This window comes from Lates calcarifer, linkage group LG12 (assembly GCF_001640805.2).
Source record: "Lates calcarifer isolate ASB-BC8 linkage group LG12, TLL_Latcal_v3, whole genome shotgun sequence".
In the NCBI taxonomy this organism is placed as follows: domain Eukaryota; kingdom Metazoa; phylum Chordata; class Actinopteri; family Centropomidae; genus Lates; species Lates calcarifer.
In genome coordinates this window covers 14,655,545-14,674,650 of record NC_066844.1, presented here as the reverse complement: position 1 = coordinate 14,674,650, position 19,106 = coordinate 14,655,545, and the positions used below count along the sequence as shown (strand labels likewise).

General features: G+C 45.4%; 1 protein-coding gene across 1 annotated transcript in view; it reads left to right on the top strand.

Annotated features, from left to right (window-relative positions):
- arhgap46a (Rho GTPase activating protein 46a) overlaps nt 1–19,066 on the top strand; it is a 32,278-nt gene extending 13,212 nt beyond the window's left edge. The window contains 9 exon segments of the mRNA XM_018680016.2: nt 7,415–7,553; nt 7,556–8,875; nt 11,289–11,955; nt 12,221–12,313; nt 14,545–14,618; nt 14,910–15,109; nt 15,803–15,894; nt 16,002–16,171; nt 16,714–19,066. Coding sequence (XP_018535532.1) covers nt 7,415–7,553; nt 7,556–8,875; nt 11,289–11,955; nt 12,221–12,313; nt 14,545–14,618; nt 14,910–15,109; nt 15,803–15,894; nt 16,002–16,171; nt 16,714–16,908 — 2,950 coding nt within the window. The 3' untranslated portion in view covers nt 16,909–19,066.
- Nucleotides 19,067–19,106: the final 40 nt, after the last annotated feature.

Here is a 19,106-nt window from a genome sequence, read left to right as displayed (position 1 = left end):
TTCCCTGTGGTGTGTGTGGGGGGAGTGTTAAAACTCCCCACATCCAGGGTCCCACTCTGCCCCAGTGACTCAACCTTTCCCAGAACCTTTTCTGTCTTCCCTTAAAACAATGGCCAGCTGTGTTCCTCAAAGGAAGGCTGAGGAGTCTTAAGCCTTCTGAGGCTCGATACCCTCCCTAACCATGTAGTCCTTAACATGCTTACTAGCTTTCATCTCTTTGCAGGTAATTGGGAATTGCCACAGCGCCCAGAGAAGGTTGAATGTGTCAGCTCAAAATGCTTAAAAACAGAGAAATGCTCACCTTCGTTTTGTAGCCCACCTTACTGATAATGACAAGGATCAAGGGAGAAAGTTTGAATTAAGAGTTGGGAGTGTTTATAGTGGTTTGAGGTTACCCAGAACAGAGTGTTACAGGCTTTCATGACAATATAGTTTGTCTTCCTGTTTTTTTTTTTTTTTGCCCACACAACTTCTGGTCATAACTTTTTTAGTTCCACTGAGTAATGGGGCATTTCATTATTTTAAGTTCCTCAATGTTTGGTTTGAATGTCACAGTTATTTTCGACATGTCTTCACATGTTCTTTTTTTTCTTCTCAGTGAAATTTCAGCAGAGATGAAACATTATTAATTTATGACCTTTGAAAAACAATGCTGTTCTTTGTGGAGATGGGACAATCCCAGTTCTTCCAACGCCAGTTTCCTTTTGTTTTGGGCTATTAATATATCTGTTCATAACAGACAGAAGAGTTTCCAATTTCTTCACACAGCGCGCCCTTTGTGTCATTCTAAGCACTGGTTGGTTGTTGCAGCTTCCTTTCTCTCTCTGTCTCTCCCTCTCTTTATAAAGCTTATGTCTGCATTTGTCTGTGTACATGATTTTAGGGAGTGTAGGCATGTGAACGCGCTTGTGTGTCGACCTCTGTGCCAAATCTGTTACTCATTGGCCAAGTCTTATCACATGTCCTGGGAATTTCTGGGTACTTTGAGCCTGTGGAGCTCATCAGGGAAGTACCGTGGTCTCCAGGGGTAAACATGTCAGTCACATGTGGTTACGACTCAAGCACAGGAAACTGAAACTGCTCTCTTTCCATGATGCAGGAACTAAAGGTGTCACAGATCAACTAGCTCACAACATCTGTATTGAATTTCATTCATTTACACAGTGTGTCTGTGTGTTGTTGTCATCAGCCAGGTAACATCTGTATGGGATTTCACCGTAGATAGTATGTGATTTGTGCATCTTCACTGTGTGTGGGCTCCTTTCCACTGAGCTTTTAAGTCACAGGAAACCTGCTGAGGAGGAGTGGATGTTAACAGTCTGCTGAGGACGCTTGACAGCATGGAGTAAGACAACCCAGAAATGACCCAAGGTGGTTCACATCAGGGTCACATTACTCTTTTGTCTTATGGGCTGGTTTGGGGTGCATAATGGAGCACTAAAAGGAACAAAGGCCCTCACTTAAAGCTGGTTGTCCCTCAGGGTCAACTGAGAGCTTTCTCTAGGCAGGCTAGGTATGCTGAATGGAGAAGAACACCAAATGACTTGAATGTGCCCTCTCATTTAGTCCTGTAATGATATAGTGGTGCACCAGCATTCAATCTAAGACAGTCACGCTGACATTAGACACTCAAAACTTGCCTTTCCTGATTGTTGGCTTTTGATTCCTTTAAAAAGAGTCAGAAAGCTTACACAGATTTTAGCATATCAGTATGTGAACTCAGCTCTGTCTGGGTTTTTACATTGTTTATTTGTGTGCGCTTATACTGAGGCTTCTTCACATTAAAGAGGAAACAAGATAGCTGACTTTATATGAGAATGCAGAAAGTTTAGTTAAAGGCATGTTGGATTTCATTTTAGTCTGATACATTTTAAAGAAAGTAAATGGGCAAATGTAGCAACCTCTCCACAAAAATGAAAAGCGTCTGACAACGCAACTAACTCAAAAATAGAACTGCAAAGATTGCATTTTAGTTTCTATTTCAGTTTATATCTTGGGGATTTTTTAAATACACCATGTGCATGAAAGCAAAAGTATAAAAAAGCCAAAACAAAACCGTACTTTCCCCTTATATACTTGTGACTGTCTTACATACTGTGAGTCATGTCAGAGAAATCATCAGTGGGTTTATTTAGGAAACGAGGGGGCGTCTAATGGGGTAGATAAAGTTTTTAAGTTTTTAATGAGTCACACATTGTCTGCATGTTTACTGCGAGAGCACAAGCCTCTCATGCTTTTCATCTCCCGCCACTCTGAGGTCGTAGCCACAACATTTTTACACACACTGGAAAGACTTGTTTTATCTCCACACTCATGGTATGGTAAGCTCATTTTTCAGCTCTTTCCAGATGCTGTTCTAAGTCAGCCTAGATTCTTTTTTCCTTTACAAAAAAGTTGCACTTTGAACTTGTGATCCTGTTATGTGCCTAAGTGCTTTGGTCTGGTTAGCAGTGACAATGTCCTTATTGCGTTTTTATCTCTGTGCTGCTCCTCTACATGTTCCACATTTCTCTCTGTCTTTCTCATAAATGCAAAGTTTATGGCGCTCTCAAGAACTAGATTACAGAGCTACCGTTTTATGTGTCTCTCTGAAGCAGCATATCCAAAACCTCTTTTGCTTTATTTTAGATATCATTGAAACACTGCTTTTACAGTTAACGTCTCCATGGTGTTGTGGTGTGGTGGAATATCTCCAGTGTTTTCATGAAGAACCAATGGCACCACATGTGAACTGGCTTCAGGCATGCAGCCATGACTGGTTCAGCTTCTCTGTGTGTGTGTGTGTGTGTGTGTGTGTGTGTGTGTGTGTGTGTGTGTGACAGAGAGAGAGAAAGAGAGAGAGAGAGAGAGAGAAAGGATCCAGTTTTAATCATGTCATTCAAGTAGTGTGCCATAGTGGGATCTATCCTTAGCAAAAAGAGTTGCAGATCCACTTTCAAATTCCAGAGGCGGGTCTCTCTGGAATCTCGTTGGGTTTGGCCTCATCTTGTCCCTTCAAAATGATCCTAGTGGCTGTCCTCTGGCCCATCCCAGCACTTCTCACTGGGTCGGGCTGTGGGAGCCACAGACATGCACAACTGGTAGACATATTGGCTCAGAGGAGGGAGGTGCGTCACTTCAGCTGTTGCAGGACAGCTGGCTCTCCGGAGGTGTCTTACAGGAACTAAGGGGCTACTAGCTTTGCGCTAAGCCCAAAATGTTATTTCATGCTTCTGCTTCATATTTTTATGACTGATTGTTTAAAAGTGAGAGGAAAGGTCAATGTTGAACGTTGGCGACATTGTCCTCGGTGAATCCTCTTTGTCTTTTTCAGTTTCCTTCCTCTACGTAAATCGCAGTGATCCCATTGGTCCATGCTTGGAGGTGTTTGTGTAGCAGAAGCTTGGCCTATGTGACCTCATTTCCTCTTCCTGTCCAGCCAATGTTAATAATAACCTCTGTTTTTCAGACCCCACTATTCCCAGGAGGTAAATTTAAGAACTTCCAAATCCATATCCCTATCCGCCAAAGTGACTCAGCTGATGGCTTTTCCAACAACAGTTATTCCAGGCAGGAAAGAAAGAAGAAACAGAACATCTGCTGACAGCAGAGTCCCCATAGTATATTTAGTTGGTTATTGAGACAGCCTGACCACAGGAATATTAAGAACAGTGACAGAGGTATCTGGGACTGTGTTTGTGGGTGTGAGACACCAGTGCTGCTGAGAGTAATTGAAATTTGCTGACCGTTAAGTTGATTTGTTGCACCAGAAGCCAATCAAATTATCCCATTGGTGTTCAGAGGGCCTCTTAACTTCATTTTATCTTACATTTTTCTGTCTTCCTAGATGTCTCACATGCTTGCTCCAGGTTCTGAATGAAAGGGGTTTGTAGGTGCCAGTGTGGGCATGCGCTGCATGAGTCTAATCATGTTTTCTTGAGAAATTGCTGAAACGGAGATGATCTTTTTGCAAACAGTGAGAGATTTAGAAAAAAACTGAGAGAGTTTTTACTCTCTCTGTGATAATCGTCATGTCTCTCCTAACCTCTGTGATGAATTGCTGTGCTTAATCCCCTCCTTCAGCTAGCATTCAGCAAACACCTGACAGGCAGCCTACTGGCAGGAAAACACACCCTTTCAAAACAACTTTCATTATGGTTAGAAAAAAGTCCAGGCCTGTCGAGTGTTACGCAAGAGCCTATCTGTTTGCCTGACTTTATCTGGAGGTTGAAGATGACTCTTTCAGGTTCAGTTTCCCCCCCACCCCCCACCCCTCCCTTCCATTTCTGTCATTGAGGGAAGCGTCTCCGTGACGATGGCACAGCCACGCATTGTGTAAGGCTCCCCACACTGCTGCAGAGGCCCCTGAATGGGCCCTTAGGAATGCCAGCCTTCCCGCTCATTCCCTTGCTGCACTCTCCCATGACTAATCCCCACCCCTTCTCATTTACACATGCTCACACCCTCCTCTTATGTCTCTCTAGCTCTGTGTTCTCCTTCACCCCCTCCACCCCCATCCCCCACCAAATGTCTCCCCACTCCAGGCCTGTTGTATTTTCTCACCATTGTAATGTCCTTGTCTCTCTTTTGGTCTAAGGTTTGTAATCATACTTTATTTGGTTGACCTGGGGTTTACTGATATGCGAGTTGTTCTAGCTGTGTAATGGGATTAGAGGCTTTGGATGGAGATCCAAGACACTGTACAGCCTTACTACTGTTGAAGTTGGCTACAGGCCCCCATGTGATGGTGATGCGCATCGCACCAAGCTCCCTGCTGACATCTAACATAATGTGCCAGTGCTGGAGGGGGTGAACATGCTAGACCTTTGCTGAGCCTGACTGGGACAATGGCAGGCAAACAACAGAGACAAAGCCTGACAAAATCCCTGTGTCCCAGCAATGTGAGCTGAACTTAGCAGGGAGCTCCTCGCAGGTCTGTGAATGTATTCAGTTTCAGTCCCTGAAGAATAGTCTGTTTAATGTTGCTACTGAAATCATCGTAAAATATAATTTAGGGTTTGTATGGACAGGAAGGAATAATATAGAACAGTGTTGTGTTTTTTGGACGTGACAGCGTATTTCAGGCGCTACTTTTGTCCAAGGATATAGAATTACCCATTTATTAAGTCAAACATTTTGTAAAGCTACATATAAGCCCCCTATAATCACGATTTAGCCCATACTTCCGCCCAGTCGCAGTGTGTGAACATTACATTAGGCATTTCCTGTTTGTGCTACATATGGGGAAGCCCTCTCTCCAACCCTCTGCAGGACCTCCTCGAACAGGAAGCAGTGGTCACCACCAGTTCAGGGTCAGTCCTCATAAAGTACAATCACCCAGCCACCAAAAACATAGGAGACAGATACAGTTTTTTCACAGCTGGTTATTACATGAACCTAAGAGAGTGAGTTTTTTTTGTGTGATTTGATTTGTTTGTGGATAATAGAAGAAGAAGAATTTGATTATTGTGATTTTGTGTATGGGGGCCGTTGTTTACCTTGGTCATCCAATTATAAGAAAAGCCTTGATGTTTCATGTGTGAGCTGTTCCTCCTGTAGCAAAACGGTGTGTAATGGTCAGCTGTGTGTCAGCTGCTGAGGTGGGAATGATTTTGTGGCATTTGTATCACCTCCTCAAGCTTGACAAGACCGGAGTGAGAAAACATACACTGTTTCAAAGAGTACAAACAATGGCTTCTCACGTTTACAGCTGTCACCCCGCACCCACCCCTCCCCTCCACCCTGTATAACCTTACACGCTCACGCTTACTTGTAACAACTAAACAGTGGTGGTTTGGAGTGAATCCCATCCATCAGAGCTTCTTGTCTTCACACGTGTCTGTCTGTCTGTGTGTGTTATGCGTTATTTAGGCAGTAAACTGTCTTGATTGGTCGCGGTGAGGCGGGGGACTTGGAGCATTCCCAACAACAGTGGTTGCGGCAGGCTGTCCTGGTGCTGTGCCAGGTGGCTGAGGCCCAGCTGTTTATAGGCCCTGCTTGGATGGTGAATCTGTGGGACCGTTTGAAGATGAGAGCCTGTTTACATTCAAACCGCTGAGGTGGTGTGACTCACTCTATAGACCGGGGTGGCACAGGGTCCTGAGAGAAAGAGAGAGAGAGAGAGGACTAAAGGAAGTTTGCCGTTGGCTTGAGGACCTCAGGGGAATTGTTTCAGCATTGTTCCAGAGAGATGTGGGGAGGAGAGGGGGGTCACTCCGCCTCTTTCTCTCCTCCCTCTGCGTCCTCTTCCTGCCGTTACAGCCCAACTCTCAACTGAGTTGTATTGCGTCTTGGAAAAGGGAAGCCTTTGAACACTAGAACGGGCTCTACACTGATCTGTGTTTGTGTTTGGATTTACTGGGACAGAAGGTGATCAGCTTTGATCTAATTCATTACCCCACTTAATGTTAAGTAGAGGTCGGAGGGAGGGAAGGTAAGTCTCCTATGCCTGTCTTCACACTTATTGACCTATTTGACCTTTGATTAACTGAGAAAGTATAATGAACGTTTATATTCGGTACTGCGTCACATGTCTTACTCAGACTAATCGCCAGCTGTGTCCATGTGTGTATGTGCAGCAATTCCCGCTTTAGACAACACTCATTGGTTTAAGAGGGCAAGTTTTTGATCAGTTGAGGAATGAAAACGGCTGATTGCAGGGGAAGATTATGAGGTGACAGCAGAGTGGAAGGCAACAGACCAGAGCAGTGTGACCAGAGACGGCAAATTGTTTTACGTTGCTGGGATTAGCAGCGGGCCACTGGGCTTGAAGTTAGCCCAGCCGCCCAACCAAAAGGAGAAGAATTAACCTTAGGACCCGAGCAAAGATCTTCTCAGCTGTGAACTACTGCAATTCTGACTTCTCTCAGATCAACCTATTTTTATGTGGCCTGCTGGTTTACTGTTCAAATGTTCATTCACTGATTCAAATGACAGACTTTTATGCCACATGTCCCCAGCAGTAGCTTATTCACATACATACAACTGTCAAATGTTATATATAACATTACCCTATGTATATCATCCAGAGTTTTAGTCACACATGTTAGGAACTGTGGATGGGATTCAGTGTGTTCAATCACTCAGTATTTTTAGGCCCTTGGTTTGTACAACACACTGGACTTATTGTCTCATGGGTTTGACAAGGCTATTATGACTGCCGGACTAAAAATGGAGTAAAGTCTTCAGAGGTCAGCAAAATGTTTGGAGAAGAATTTGTGGATCGCTGCAGATTTTCCCAGCCCTGGCAACCTTGGATTTTCTAAAATAGATAAAATATAATGAATAGCTTCATGCCTTTGTAAGATTGAATATGATAATAGTGCTTTTATGGCACTGTCTGTTGACTCTTGAATGTTTATTCACACTTTACAGATTTACTTTGTTGCTCCAACTGGCGCCAAAATAATTCTTCTATTTTTTTTCTCTTTATCAGAGATGCTTCTCAAAGATGGCAGCCTGCACCTGGTTCGAAGGCAGCCATGTTGGTGAAGGTGAACAGCATGAGCCGTAGTCAGCCCAGCCCAGCCTTGCAGCAGCAGCAGCAGCAGCAGCACCTCCAGCACAGTGCACACAGGCAAAGTCAACGCCTTCACCCTGCACCCCTCCAAGCAACAAGGCCCAAGGAGGACACTTAAGCTCCACCCAGGGATATAAAACTGCCCCTTCTGGTAAAATGGCAGCTGACACACGTCAAGCCCATCACCTAAGAAAGGCCAGCAATGGCAGCTTCTGTTTGGTGACATCAGACGGTAGCCACCCCAGTCCGCTCCTTCACAGGTCACAGACCAGCACACCACGACCTGTCTCTCCCCAGTATGGTTGCACTGCCCCAATATATGATGAGCCAGTTTCAGACTGTCCCATATATGATGAACCCCCTATAGACATGGAGGTAGAGGGGGCACACCTGTACAACGGACAACCTCTGTCTCGCCTGACACCTACACATAGCCTCCAGAAGCCCAGACACCTCCAGCACCCTGGTTCATCTCATCCAGGGTCCAGACACAGGAGGAATCCTTCTGCCTCTGACTACAGCCCAGCTGGTCTGGAGTGCATCAAGCACATGGTCAATGTAGACCCCAAACAGGGGCTCCTATCTGGCTCTCCTGTACCTACACGTACCCCTTCCCCTACCTCCAGGCAGGATCCTGTTTTGACCCAACCTCAGCCTCAGCCACATCCTCAGGCCCAGGCCCACTCTTTGCCCCAGACTCGAGGCCAGCTGAGGGACAGAGAGCCAGGGACACCGGGCCCAAATACACTGGACAAGAAACAAAACTGGCGGGTCCTGGAGGCCACTGTGCAGCGCGCCATGGAGGCACGACACAGCAGGCAGAGTAGCCAGGCCTCGCAGGACTTCCCCTCCTCGACGCCGCAGGCCACAGCAAACTATCAAGACTCTGGTTACTCCACTGGTCCCTCCCCAAGTCTGAGAAGAAAGAGCAGGAGGAGGGTAGGAGCCGGTGGTGGCGCAGGAGGCAGGCCGGGGTCGGTCGGCAGCAGCGGGGAGCTGTGCGCCCTCAACGAGAGGCTGATGGCTGAGATGAGGGAAGTGGTGAGTCGCTCCAACACCATGAGGGAAGTGAGAGCGGGGCTGGACCCGGAGATGGGGGAGAGGGTTGTCATACCGCGAACGCGCTCCCCTGCGGACTCACTCAGGTGGTACGGAGGAGGGGGAGGGGGGTCAGCAGGCAGGTGCGCATCACGAGAGGACCTTACTGGGGCTCCCCGGTCACTTAATAGGGCTGGTAACCATGGCAACCCTGCCCTGACCCCTCTGGAGATACCAGGGAGGCAAAAAAGGACATATGAAAAGGTGGACACTCTGGAGATGAGTGTGAATAGCCAGGCCAGCCTTTCCTCACCAGAGACCCCAGGACCGCCCTCCCAGGTAACCCCACCCCCTTTTATGTTTACGTGTGTATGTGAAAGAGAGAGGCAAACAGCGATAAGTTCAGTTGTTTTTAATAAGAAAACAGAGATTCTAAGAGAATATGTCATAGCTAATCTAATATTATGATACTTTCCTATCTGATTAAGAGCTCAGCTGTGTCTGCGTTGTTGTGTGGTCTGTTAAGCTCAGCAGGTTTGCTTGGATCCAGCTTTGTTTGGTCTGGAAGTGCTCTGATTACTGATGTCTCTCCAGATTCACTATCAGATTAGAGAGGAACTCAGTCTCATTGTGTCAAATGAGGCCGAGTCTTGCCTGATTTAAGCATCTGTGTATGATGGGAATTTTTAGCTGCCGTGTTTGTATGGTTGAGTGTGTCTAGTCCTTAGAGAGCTGTGAGTGGAAGAATGGACAGATTGTTTGGCTGAGGAGAAATATGCCTCCTGACTATTGGGGCCAATCAGATTTTTAAAAAAGTGAAACTAGGACGAAAGATTTGGCTATATTTTGATTTTGCAAAGCACTGAAATACAAAGATGCACATGTGGATGGACCACGGCGATGGCTTATCTTAACATCAAGGGTCCTTACAAAAAGTGCACATGATCGAAGATGAAAGAGCTGTTTGAGCACAGTCAACACAGTTATATAAGTAGGATGTGAGGATATAAGTAGCATGTGGAGCCAATTCCAAGTTCTACAACTTCTAATCTCCAAATCCCCTCTTGCAACAGAATCACACCCCATGCCTCCATACATTTTAGTGTTGTTTTCAGAAGCAGCCCCGCCACACTTCTACAGCTATAATAATAAATGTTTGATTCAAGAGGGAGCTCTCGGATGAAAAGAGTGAGGCTAATCTGTCTCTTTTAAAAGAACACAGAGCGTTTTGTGAGTAATGCTTCTTACATTCCAATCTTGAGTGCCTAAATGTCCCCAGGATATTAGGCAGTGGGCAGGCTGGGCACCACTGACTGTAATGGCCACAGTTCCAGCATTACCTGTCGTCCTCTTACCACCGTCCATCTGCCCCACACTGCAGGTACTGTATACTCGTACGCCAGCTCTGTGCTTGGGCATCTGGGGCCTATGCCAGGCCTGAGAGATTCAGGACATGGCTTCCCTTGGTCAGGAAGGAGGGCCGCTGTGGTCCATATGGCCCAGGCTTGGCATTGAGATAAGGAGGAAGAGGAGGCAGGCTGGTACCAAGGCTTATTGGTACCACTGTTGCTCTTGCATGTTAGACAACAGCCAAGGAGCACTGAGCGGGCCCCCTAAGTCTGTCCTGGAATGTTCTTCTGACCTGCTGTTATATCACTCCCACACTCACAGATTATAGCTTGCTATGTATGAGCAGCTCTACATTTTCCATATTTGAACATTCTGTTCTTGTTCTTGAAAGACTTTTGAACTGACTTGTTCAAAGGATGCTCTGACACTCTGACCATTTCCACAAAGACCATGAATAATTCATGACTTTATAAGCTGAGAGCATTTTCCTCTGCTTCACTGTTTTATCCCAATCCATAGTATTACTAAATTACCACCCTGTGCCAGTGCATCTGTAATCTATCTGTGTAATTTACTAAAAGTAGATATTGTACAGTATATGTCCCATTCCTTATTTAGACATGTTCTTTGTTGCATTTGATCTTCTGGCACTGACCTCTGTCACCCACCCAAACTTCAGCTCAGTACAACTGTACAGACTCCCTGCTAAAGCCAACTCTCAGACCTGCTCCATTTGATTGAGAGACCACAATCTAAAGTCCAGCTTGTCTGGCACTCATCAGCTACATATTACATCAGGGTCTCATAGAAAAGATGTATTTTGATGTCAATGCGTTTTATGTTCCATTAGTAAATTTGAGCTTTGATTCTGGCTTGGGTTTCATGTTGTTCCTGGCTGTTTGCAGATCTGGATTACTGGCTTTCTCTATTAAGGGAGCTGAGGTGCTCCTCATGGTCATAACTCCACTGCAGGGATCACAAGGAGGTCTTATGTAGAGAGTAACTTTGGTTTTGAAGGGAACGGTGAGCCATGTGTAGGGAGGGACAGGGGCAAGGATTGTTATGCCATGATCTGCTCACCTGCTGCTGAAACCAGGGTTGATGAGGATTTGGGGAGATTTTTCCCAGTAAATTTTTTTCTGGCGTTAGGAAATTAATGTGCCGATCCTGTAACAATTTCCCCTCAAGCCCCAGCACTGCAGAGCGGAGCACAGTAGGCGGAAGGCAGCTTAGCTCAACGACGACTCTGCAGCTGCACACACACACACACACACACACACAGTTTGTGCCTCTGCTGCACTCGTTCCTCACCCCCTCTGTCTCCTCTTCTTCTAGCCTCCCTCCTCCTCTTCCTCTGTACAACTCTTCTTCTGTCTCATGTCCACCTCTTATTCCCCTGCAGGCGGGCACCCTAGAGCTGCAGGCTCAGTTGGAGAGCCGAAAGAAAGGCATGGTGGATGGGCGGACCGCTTCCCTGGGCCCCCACCGCCCTTCCAACCATGACAACAGAGAGGGAGGTGACGGGACAGGAGGGAGAGCAGGTGGATCCTCATACCAGCTCTCCTACGCCACCCTGCGGCAGCCCCCACCTCCCGACATGGGCATGGAGGACTGGGCCAGCAAGCACCTCAACATGCACACGCAAGGCCTGTTCCGTCGCCGTGTGTCCATCGCCAACATGCTGTCGTGGAACCGCGGGTCCATCAAAAAACCCATGCTCGTCACCAGCAACCGAGCCGTGAGGAAGGAGGCCTGCGAGATGTTCAAGCTGGTGCAGGCCTACATGGGGGACAGGCCCTCGCGCCTGGACCGCCGGCACTGCGCCCTTCTCATCGTCACCAAGTGCTGGGACATGCCGGGGCTGCGAGACGAGCTGTATGTGCAGCTGGTGAGGCAGACCACGGGCAATGCCAGCCCCAGAAGCTTGGCGGCGGGCTGGGAGCTGATGGCTGTCAGCTTGGCCTTCTTTGCCCCCTCGCCCAAGTTCCGCTGCTATCTGGAGGGCTACATCCAGAGACACACGGAGCCCACCAGCGACAAGAAATGTGAGTCTCAGACTGAGCAGCAGGGTGGGTCACCTTTCTTTCTTCTGTACCTCCCTGTGTTGTCTGATCGTCAGCATTGTTTATGTAGGCCAGTGAGATGTCTCTTTTTTAAATTAAACTTTTCTCCTTTCCTTTTCTATTATCCTGTGGAATTGTAATTTAATTTAGTCGCACGATTATGATCAGAAAAAGTATTGTTTTTAATAAGCTCAGTAATGTGATTGTCGGTCTTGTGTTTATCTAACTGACCATCAGAAATTTGACCTTTGCTATTTTCTCTGTTTCGTAGTGACTCAGTTCATATTGGAACAGCAGGAGCTAAAGCTGAAGAAGAATTCAAAGTCCAGAAAGAAGCGAAAACAGAACACAGAGGAGGAAGAGGGTAAATCTTTGCTTCATTTTTGTGCTCTTCAGTCCAGAATATCACTTCAAGCGCATCAGATCCTATTTGTTTCCCATTTGTACAAACGTATCTGTCGGAGCATGTGGTAGGTAGGGGAGGGGATCTCAGAGATGTTTTCTTTCTTTCTTCAAAAGCTGTCTAGAGCCTGTAAGCATTGCAAGCCATTACAAATCAAACATATCACTCCCTGTAGAGTGACCGCTCTTGAGTGGGATGGAAAATTCACCACTGTGCAGTTTGTCAGATGAGTACATGCTGATGTACTTGCAGACACAATGAATGGGTTTCACAGAAGGTTCAGCTGAAAAAAAAAATGTAGGATGAGAATTTCAGAAGGTTCTGTACGCGTACAATGGGCAGCACTGTGAATCATATTAACGGCCTCTCAAGCCACTCGCATGTCAGACAGCCATTTAGGAGGATACCTACTCACTGGCACGTGCCCTCATTAGAGCAGACCACACTGCCAGCTCTGAAGATGATGTCACCAGAGAGGAACCCAATGGTCTCACAGTAGACACCACAGCAGCGGCCTCACACATTGTACTTGTAGTGACTCAGACTTGGTGCTTTGTGCTGGAAAAACTCCAACTGACTAAGAGGTCACAGAGAAAGCCTTCTGAACATTTCTGACTAACTGCGAAGGTCTTTAGAGGGAGGAATCTTGATGAAAGCCAACAACAAGAAAAAAAAAGTCTCATGTGCAAAAACAGCATAATAAACGCTGCTGTTTGCTTGATGGATGGAGGAGCTGGAACGCGTACATTGTGTCTGACCAGAGCAACAAGCAGCTGCAAGCAGCAGGAGTGGGAGTCACATGTGGGAACTGAACTAGAGGCTTCTTTTCAGGCCAAACCTGGCCCGGGCTCATAAGCTGATGTCCCGGGCCCTCAGAATGGGTGGGTTTCAGCCAGCAACTTGGATGAGTACTTCATAAACAAGATGTGACTGAAGTTGTCTCCTCAACGTCCTTTAATGGCTTTTTGTTTTTGTTGTTAATTTTAGCTGCAGCCCATGTGCAGACAGGTGTCATGCCACTCTCTGTCTGGTACAGTACACTCAAGCTCCTAATGAGCTCATATTTCTCCAGGGCTTTGGTTGCCTGGTTGTTGTTGTTGTTGTTGATTTTATGCCATCAAACTTGATATAAATATAGACCAACAGTAGTGTTCAAACCCTTTTCACACTGCAGCAAGGGGCTCTGCACGCTTGCTTTTCTCATAGAAAGTTATAGCCTCTGTGTTGGGAGCCATGGGAAAAATGCTTGTCTTTGCCAAGATCAAGGGCAAATTATTGGTATGATCTCTCTAATTAGACATAATTATAGTCAAACTCGGTCAGTTTAGCAGCAGTTGCAAGTGTGCATGGGAGTCACCTGTTTGCTATAAATCTGGGGGCTTTGGCTGCAGGGAAACATGCTGGAAAGTGTTTGTTACTTTTTGAAATCCCATCAGCATGTTTGTCCATCTGGCCCTGGTTCAGGTGCCTGATTCAGTGGGGATTCTAGGAGCAGGAATAGACCCCATGAGAGCTTAGTGTTTGGTGTGAACCAAAAATGAAAGATGGGGAAGCTTCCTTTTTATGAGTGCACACGATGATCTAACTGTGGAGGTTTTCTGTTTGCTTTTAGTTTGAGAAGTGCACAGCATTTCAAGGGACTCTTTCCGGGACAGATCAGGTTTTTCTGCTGCTTGAGTTTCTCAAAGTACAACCCGCCTCCTCTGCTGCAGTTCACTTCTGAAATAGATTTGGGCCCCACAGTAGCTACTGAGGGCAGGTAGCAGACAGGGAGCCTCTGTGTTTCTCATTTTCTCTGGGGGCCTTTACGTCTGTGTATGCTGATGAATCACCTGAGCGTTGGAAGTATAGGCCGGATCCTGTCTCTAAAGCTTTTGTTCAACAGCAGTAAATCCTCCCTCAGCCTGACAGTTTAGCTGGGCCTGCTCTAATCCCCCATATGCCAGAATCACACCGTCAACATGTCTCTCCAATTACTACTGGCTGCCTCTCATGCTCTTATTTGACATCTGTGGGAAAAAAACACTGCTTGTCTTGTTTGTGGGAAAGAATTTGAATAATTTATTATTTTGTGTGTTCAGTAATGCCTGATACTTAAGGGTTTTTCTTAGTGTCTTTGAGGATATAACAGGAGTGTGCATATTGCCTCTTGTGTTTCTCATCTTGTGTTTCCCTCCTCTGTCACCCCACAGGCCTGCCTATCAGCACATATGCCAAGTTCTGCCATCGAAAACTGCAGAAGGTGGCTATCACTGGTGGCAAAAAGGTGAGGTAAAAGAATATAAAAGGTGCTATGCTTTCAGTTGCATTTACACTCACATAGCTTCCCTTCCAAATCATAAAAATAGGACATGTGTGTGAAAGTTGAGATTTACATCTGAGTCATCCTAGATACTGTCAGAGAGAGAGACATAATTACAGGTCCTCTGACACAGGGAGACATAAACACAGACCCAGTCATAGTAGCACAGCTGCATACACAGCCATGATAAGTATCATAGTCTCTGACATACCCAGTTAGTAAATCTGCCCCTTTCCTTACCTCTCACCCCTCCAGGGTCTACGTAAGCCCACCTTAGAGGAGATCGACCACAGTAGGCGGGCCATCGTCACCCCCTCTCTGTTCGGGAGCTCTCTGGAGGAGGTGATGGAGAGGCAGAGCGAGCTTTTCCCAGACAGGAAACTACCCTGGGTGCAGGTTCAGCTCTCCCAGTATGTCCTGGCTCTGGGCGGGGCTCAGACAGAGGGCATCTTCAGGTAAGAACAGACCCAACTCAACCTGTTACATGCCTAGGCTTGAGCAGTATGTGTGACGGGGAGTCGTCGGGAAAATTAGAAGGGGATCTTATGTACTGCATGTGTGTGTGTATTGTATGTATAATGTATATAAACAAATGTGTGTGGTCTCCTGCATCCCCTTATTTCAAAGTAGGCTCTCCTTGTGTACAGTACACCGAACAGACAGCAGAACAAACACAACCCTGCTTTGCTCCTGAGACCAACACTGTTTAATTTGATACTTCATAATAATTGTTTACATTACTCCTTAAACTTACAAGCATGAGGGAGCTTCACAACTGTGTGTTTGTGTAGGGTTTTCTCCAGTAATTTGAATTTGAATCCATAACCTTCTTGACTTGTTTAGAAAACTGTTCCTTTTCGTTAAACGTACTATACTCGGATCTCCCTGTGAAACCCAGCTTCTACTCAGGGGCTTTCCTAGGCAGTGTGTTATTTGGTTATATTATGTTTCTTCTGGTTTTGTTTTGTTCTAAAGAAGTACTGCAAACAAAGAACAGAGCACTTTCAGCCACCAAGCCACATTTGAAGCCAATTGGGTGTACATGTGTAATGGATTTGCCACAGGGCATGGAGACTGTGTAATGATAGAAGTGGAGGTCCCTCTTGTGGCCACTGAGTGTAACTGACTGTGTTGTGTTTTATCCTCAGGGTGCCCGGAGACATTGATGAAGTGAATGCATTGAAGCTCCAAGTTGACCAGTGGAGGATCCCAGAGAATCTCTCTGACCCCAATGTCCCTGGTGAGGGAAGAGGACATGTTTTATGTGACTTAGATGTTTTGTCTGTCTGCATTTGTATACGCATGGGTTTGAATATGCATATTAATTTGTGCGCTCATGTCGTTCAGCCTCTCTGATGAAGCTTTGGTATCGGGAGCTGGAGGAACCACTCATCCCCATGAACTTCTACAAGCAGTGCGTCAGTAACTGTGACGACCCGGTGGCGGCCATCGCTGTGGTGCAGTCTCTGCCTGAGCTCAACAGGCTGGTGCTCTGCTACTTCATCCACTTCCTGCAGGTAACCACCATGTTGCTATAGATTTATAGTCTTATCAAACACAGCTCTTACACTACTTTACCCTAACCAGGTCCTTTTTCTTACCTTTTCCCTCCATTTCCTTCTTATCTTTGTTTTTAATGATGAAGCACCATGCAACCTTTGTCACAGACACATACCCATTATTTATATTGTATACAGCCCTGAGAATAAGGTCATTATTGCCAACTAAAACTAAGACAAAAATACCTTAGTCAATAAAGAACAAAGGTTTAGAACATTAAATCAGAAATTAACTCAAAGTTAACTGTGTATTATATAATGCCTGCAAGTCAGAAATAAAACAGTTTTTATATGATTAGATTCTGGCAGTTTTTTCTTACTGTTAATGAAATATGAATGAAAAACATTTTAAAGGGTGAAGTAAAAATGGATTTTTTTGTTTTTTGAATTTTATGTAACTGAATGTGACTCATGCATTACTCACTGCAGTTCAAAGGTCTGTCTGTACACTCAGCCTTACTCATTGGTTCCTCTCTCTTTACAACCTGAATATTTCCCAGGTTTTTGCTCAGCCATCCAACGTGGCTATAACCAAGATGGATGTGAACAACCTGGCCATGGTGATGGCCCCCAACTGCCTCCGATGTCAGTCCGATGATCCGCGGATCATCTTCGAGAACACACGCAAGGAGATGTCCTTCCTGAGGATGCTCATTGTTCACCTGGACACCAGCTTCATCGAAGGGGTGGTTTAGACACTGTAACCTGCTGCGTGTGCTGAATCAGCCCTTCAGCATCTCCAGTTACACATTTACAATCATGCATAAACACTGTCTCTGTTCAGACCACACTGGAAACTCTCGGGGTGAGACATTACATCTCTTATAACACAAGGAGTGTGAAAACAGCTTGGACTTTGCGCCATTGTGCTCTCCAGCTTTGTTTCTGAAAGACAATACACATCACCTTAGGTTTCACTGTGTTTTTTGATACTGAAACCCACAGTGACGGCGTTAAAGTGGTTCACTTTAATGACTGTGTTTTCTAACCGATGCATGTGAAAACAGATTAACTCTTTCATTTCTTACTGAATGGGTAGTATTATAGTCACATTGGACAACTGGGCTGTGTAAAGTGAGAGTCTTACAGTATTTACTTGAGAGGTATTCACTTGCACAAAAATACTTAAAGGGGCTATATGTAAGAACTGGTCAACTGTTAAATTCATACAGAGCAAACAGGGGAAAGCATATTACTGGAAAGTTGAGGTGTCCATCCAAGGAACAAGGAATTGCACTCTTTGATTCTTTGGTCCATCCTCTCCCCTCTCCCTCTGCTGTGCCATAGTCGGACTTGCCATTGGGCATACTGGGACAAATCCTAGTGCGCTGCCGGAACGTGGAAAAATCTATAAAGTTTTTACCAGCCCTCTCTGTGTGCCTGTCATACGGGGCGCAAGTGCATGCTGCATCTGTGCTCCGGGACCGGGCACACTCGTGCCAATTTAAGGATTACCAGGTGAAGGAGAAGGAGAGGGCTCCTTCTTTGTTTAGGCACGAACACGGGAGGAACGTGTATGGGCGGCAGGATATATAAGAAATATCTTATAGCTTGAAGTAAGAATGGAGGACTATCGCAGAGAGATGATGGCTGTGACACAGGTCTATAACCTACTCACAGATGCTACTTTTTCATCCTCTAATGTTGACCTGAGGGTAGACTGGACACTGCAGTGACTCACTATCACCTCTTCTATCAAGTGATATTAGGGAACGGGACAGGGATAGCAGGTTAGCATGCTATCGTCTTTACGCAACGTCTAAACTGTTATTTCTTCACATTGTGTTGATCATATTAGTTCATTTTTGAAAATACTTACATATAGTCCCTTTAAGGCAGCAGTGTTGATGCTGTGCTTCTTTTTTTGTGGGGGGGGGGGCTTCTGGTTTCATTCAAGTGTGTTTGTGTGAGTGTGTGTGTGTGCGTGTGTAATTGTCAGAGTGTGAACAAAAGACACAGCCTTCTTTTATTATGTACAGAAAATGGAAAATATGAAAAGTAAAAGAACTCTTGTAAATGGTGTCTTATTAATAAGCTTGCCTGTGCTATTTTGAGTAGTTGTACTGATAGCTGGTCTCCTCGTATTTCATTATACGAGACAGAAGAAGCGGCTTTGCCACGGCTATTTTGACAAGAGCACAGAGTCTTCAAAGCACGAACTGGAAGGATGTGTGGAGAGCTCTTTGTAACGGATGGTGGTGATTTTCTAAGTAAATAAACTTGGAAGTGCTTTGATTTTACGACTCCGAACACTCCAGTGAAGCCAGACAAGAGTGTTGTCATTAGTCTTAATGTCATAGCGATGTGGGAGGCTGGTTATTCAACTGATAATACTCTTTCTCTATTATCTATAAAAAGTCTTTCAATTGGAGTTGTGTTCTCTTTTGTTTGTGATCTGTATGTTTTTCAGCTCAGGTCTTATGATAAAACGGGTGTTGGATGTGACAACTGTACATGGCCTCGCTCACATACTGAAAATTTGATTTATCTACCACAAACCCCTGTGCTGAGAATGGAGTATCGTTTTAACTGTCAAGCACTATGAGAATGTAGATTAAGCTCTTTGTGTCCCCTCTCAGGCTTTGCCGATGTAAATAAATTCAGTGTGTAAATAGTATTAACTCTCCTTATGTGTATTCTAATGAACCAGGTTAAGGGTGAAGTTAAATGTTGCTGTAAAGAGCAATGAAAAAAATTGTTTTTGTAATTAACTGTTCCTTTCTCTGCTGTAACCGCCTGCCTTTTGAACACAGGACTGATTCAAACCACTTTCATGTATGTATATGTGTGTTTGCATACCTTCTTGTTAAAATATGGAATGAATGTCCATAAATAAAGGTTTGTTAAACTGTAGATGAGATGCCTTGTGTTTATTTTTTGGGCATTCTTCCCT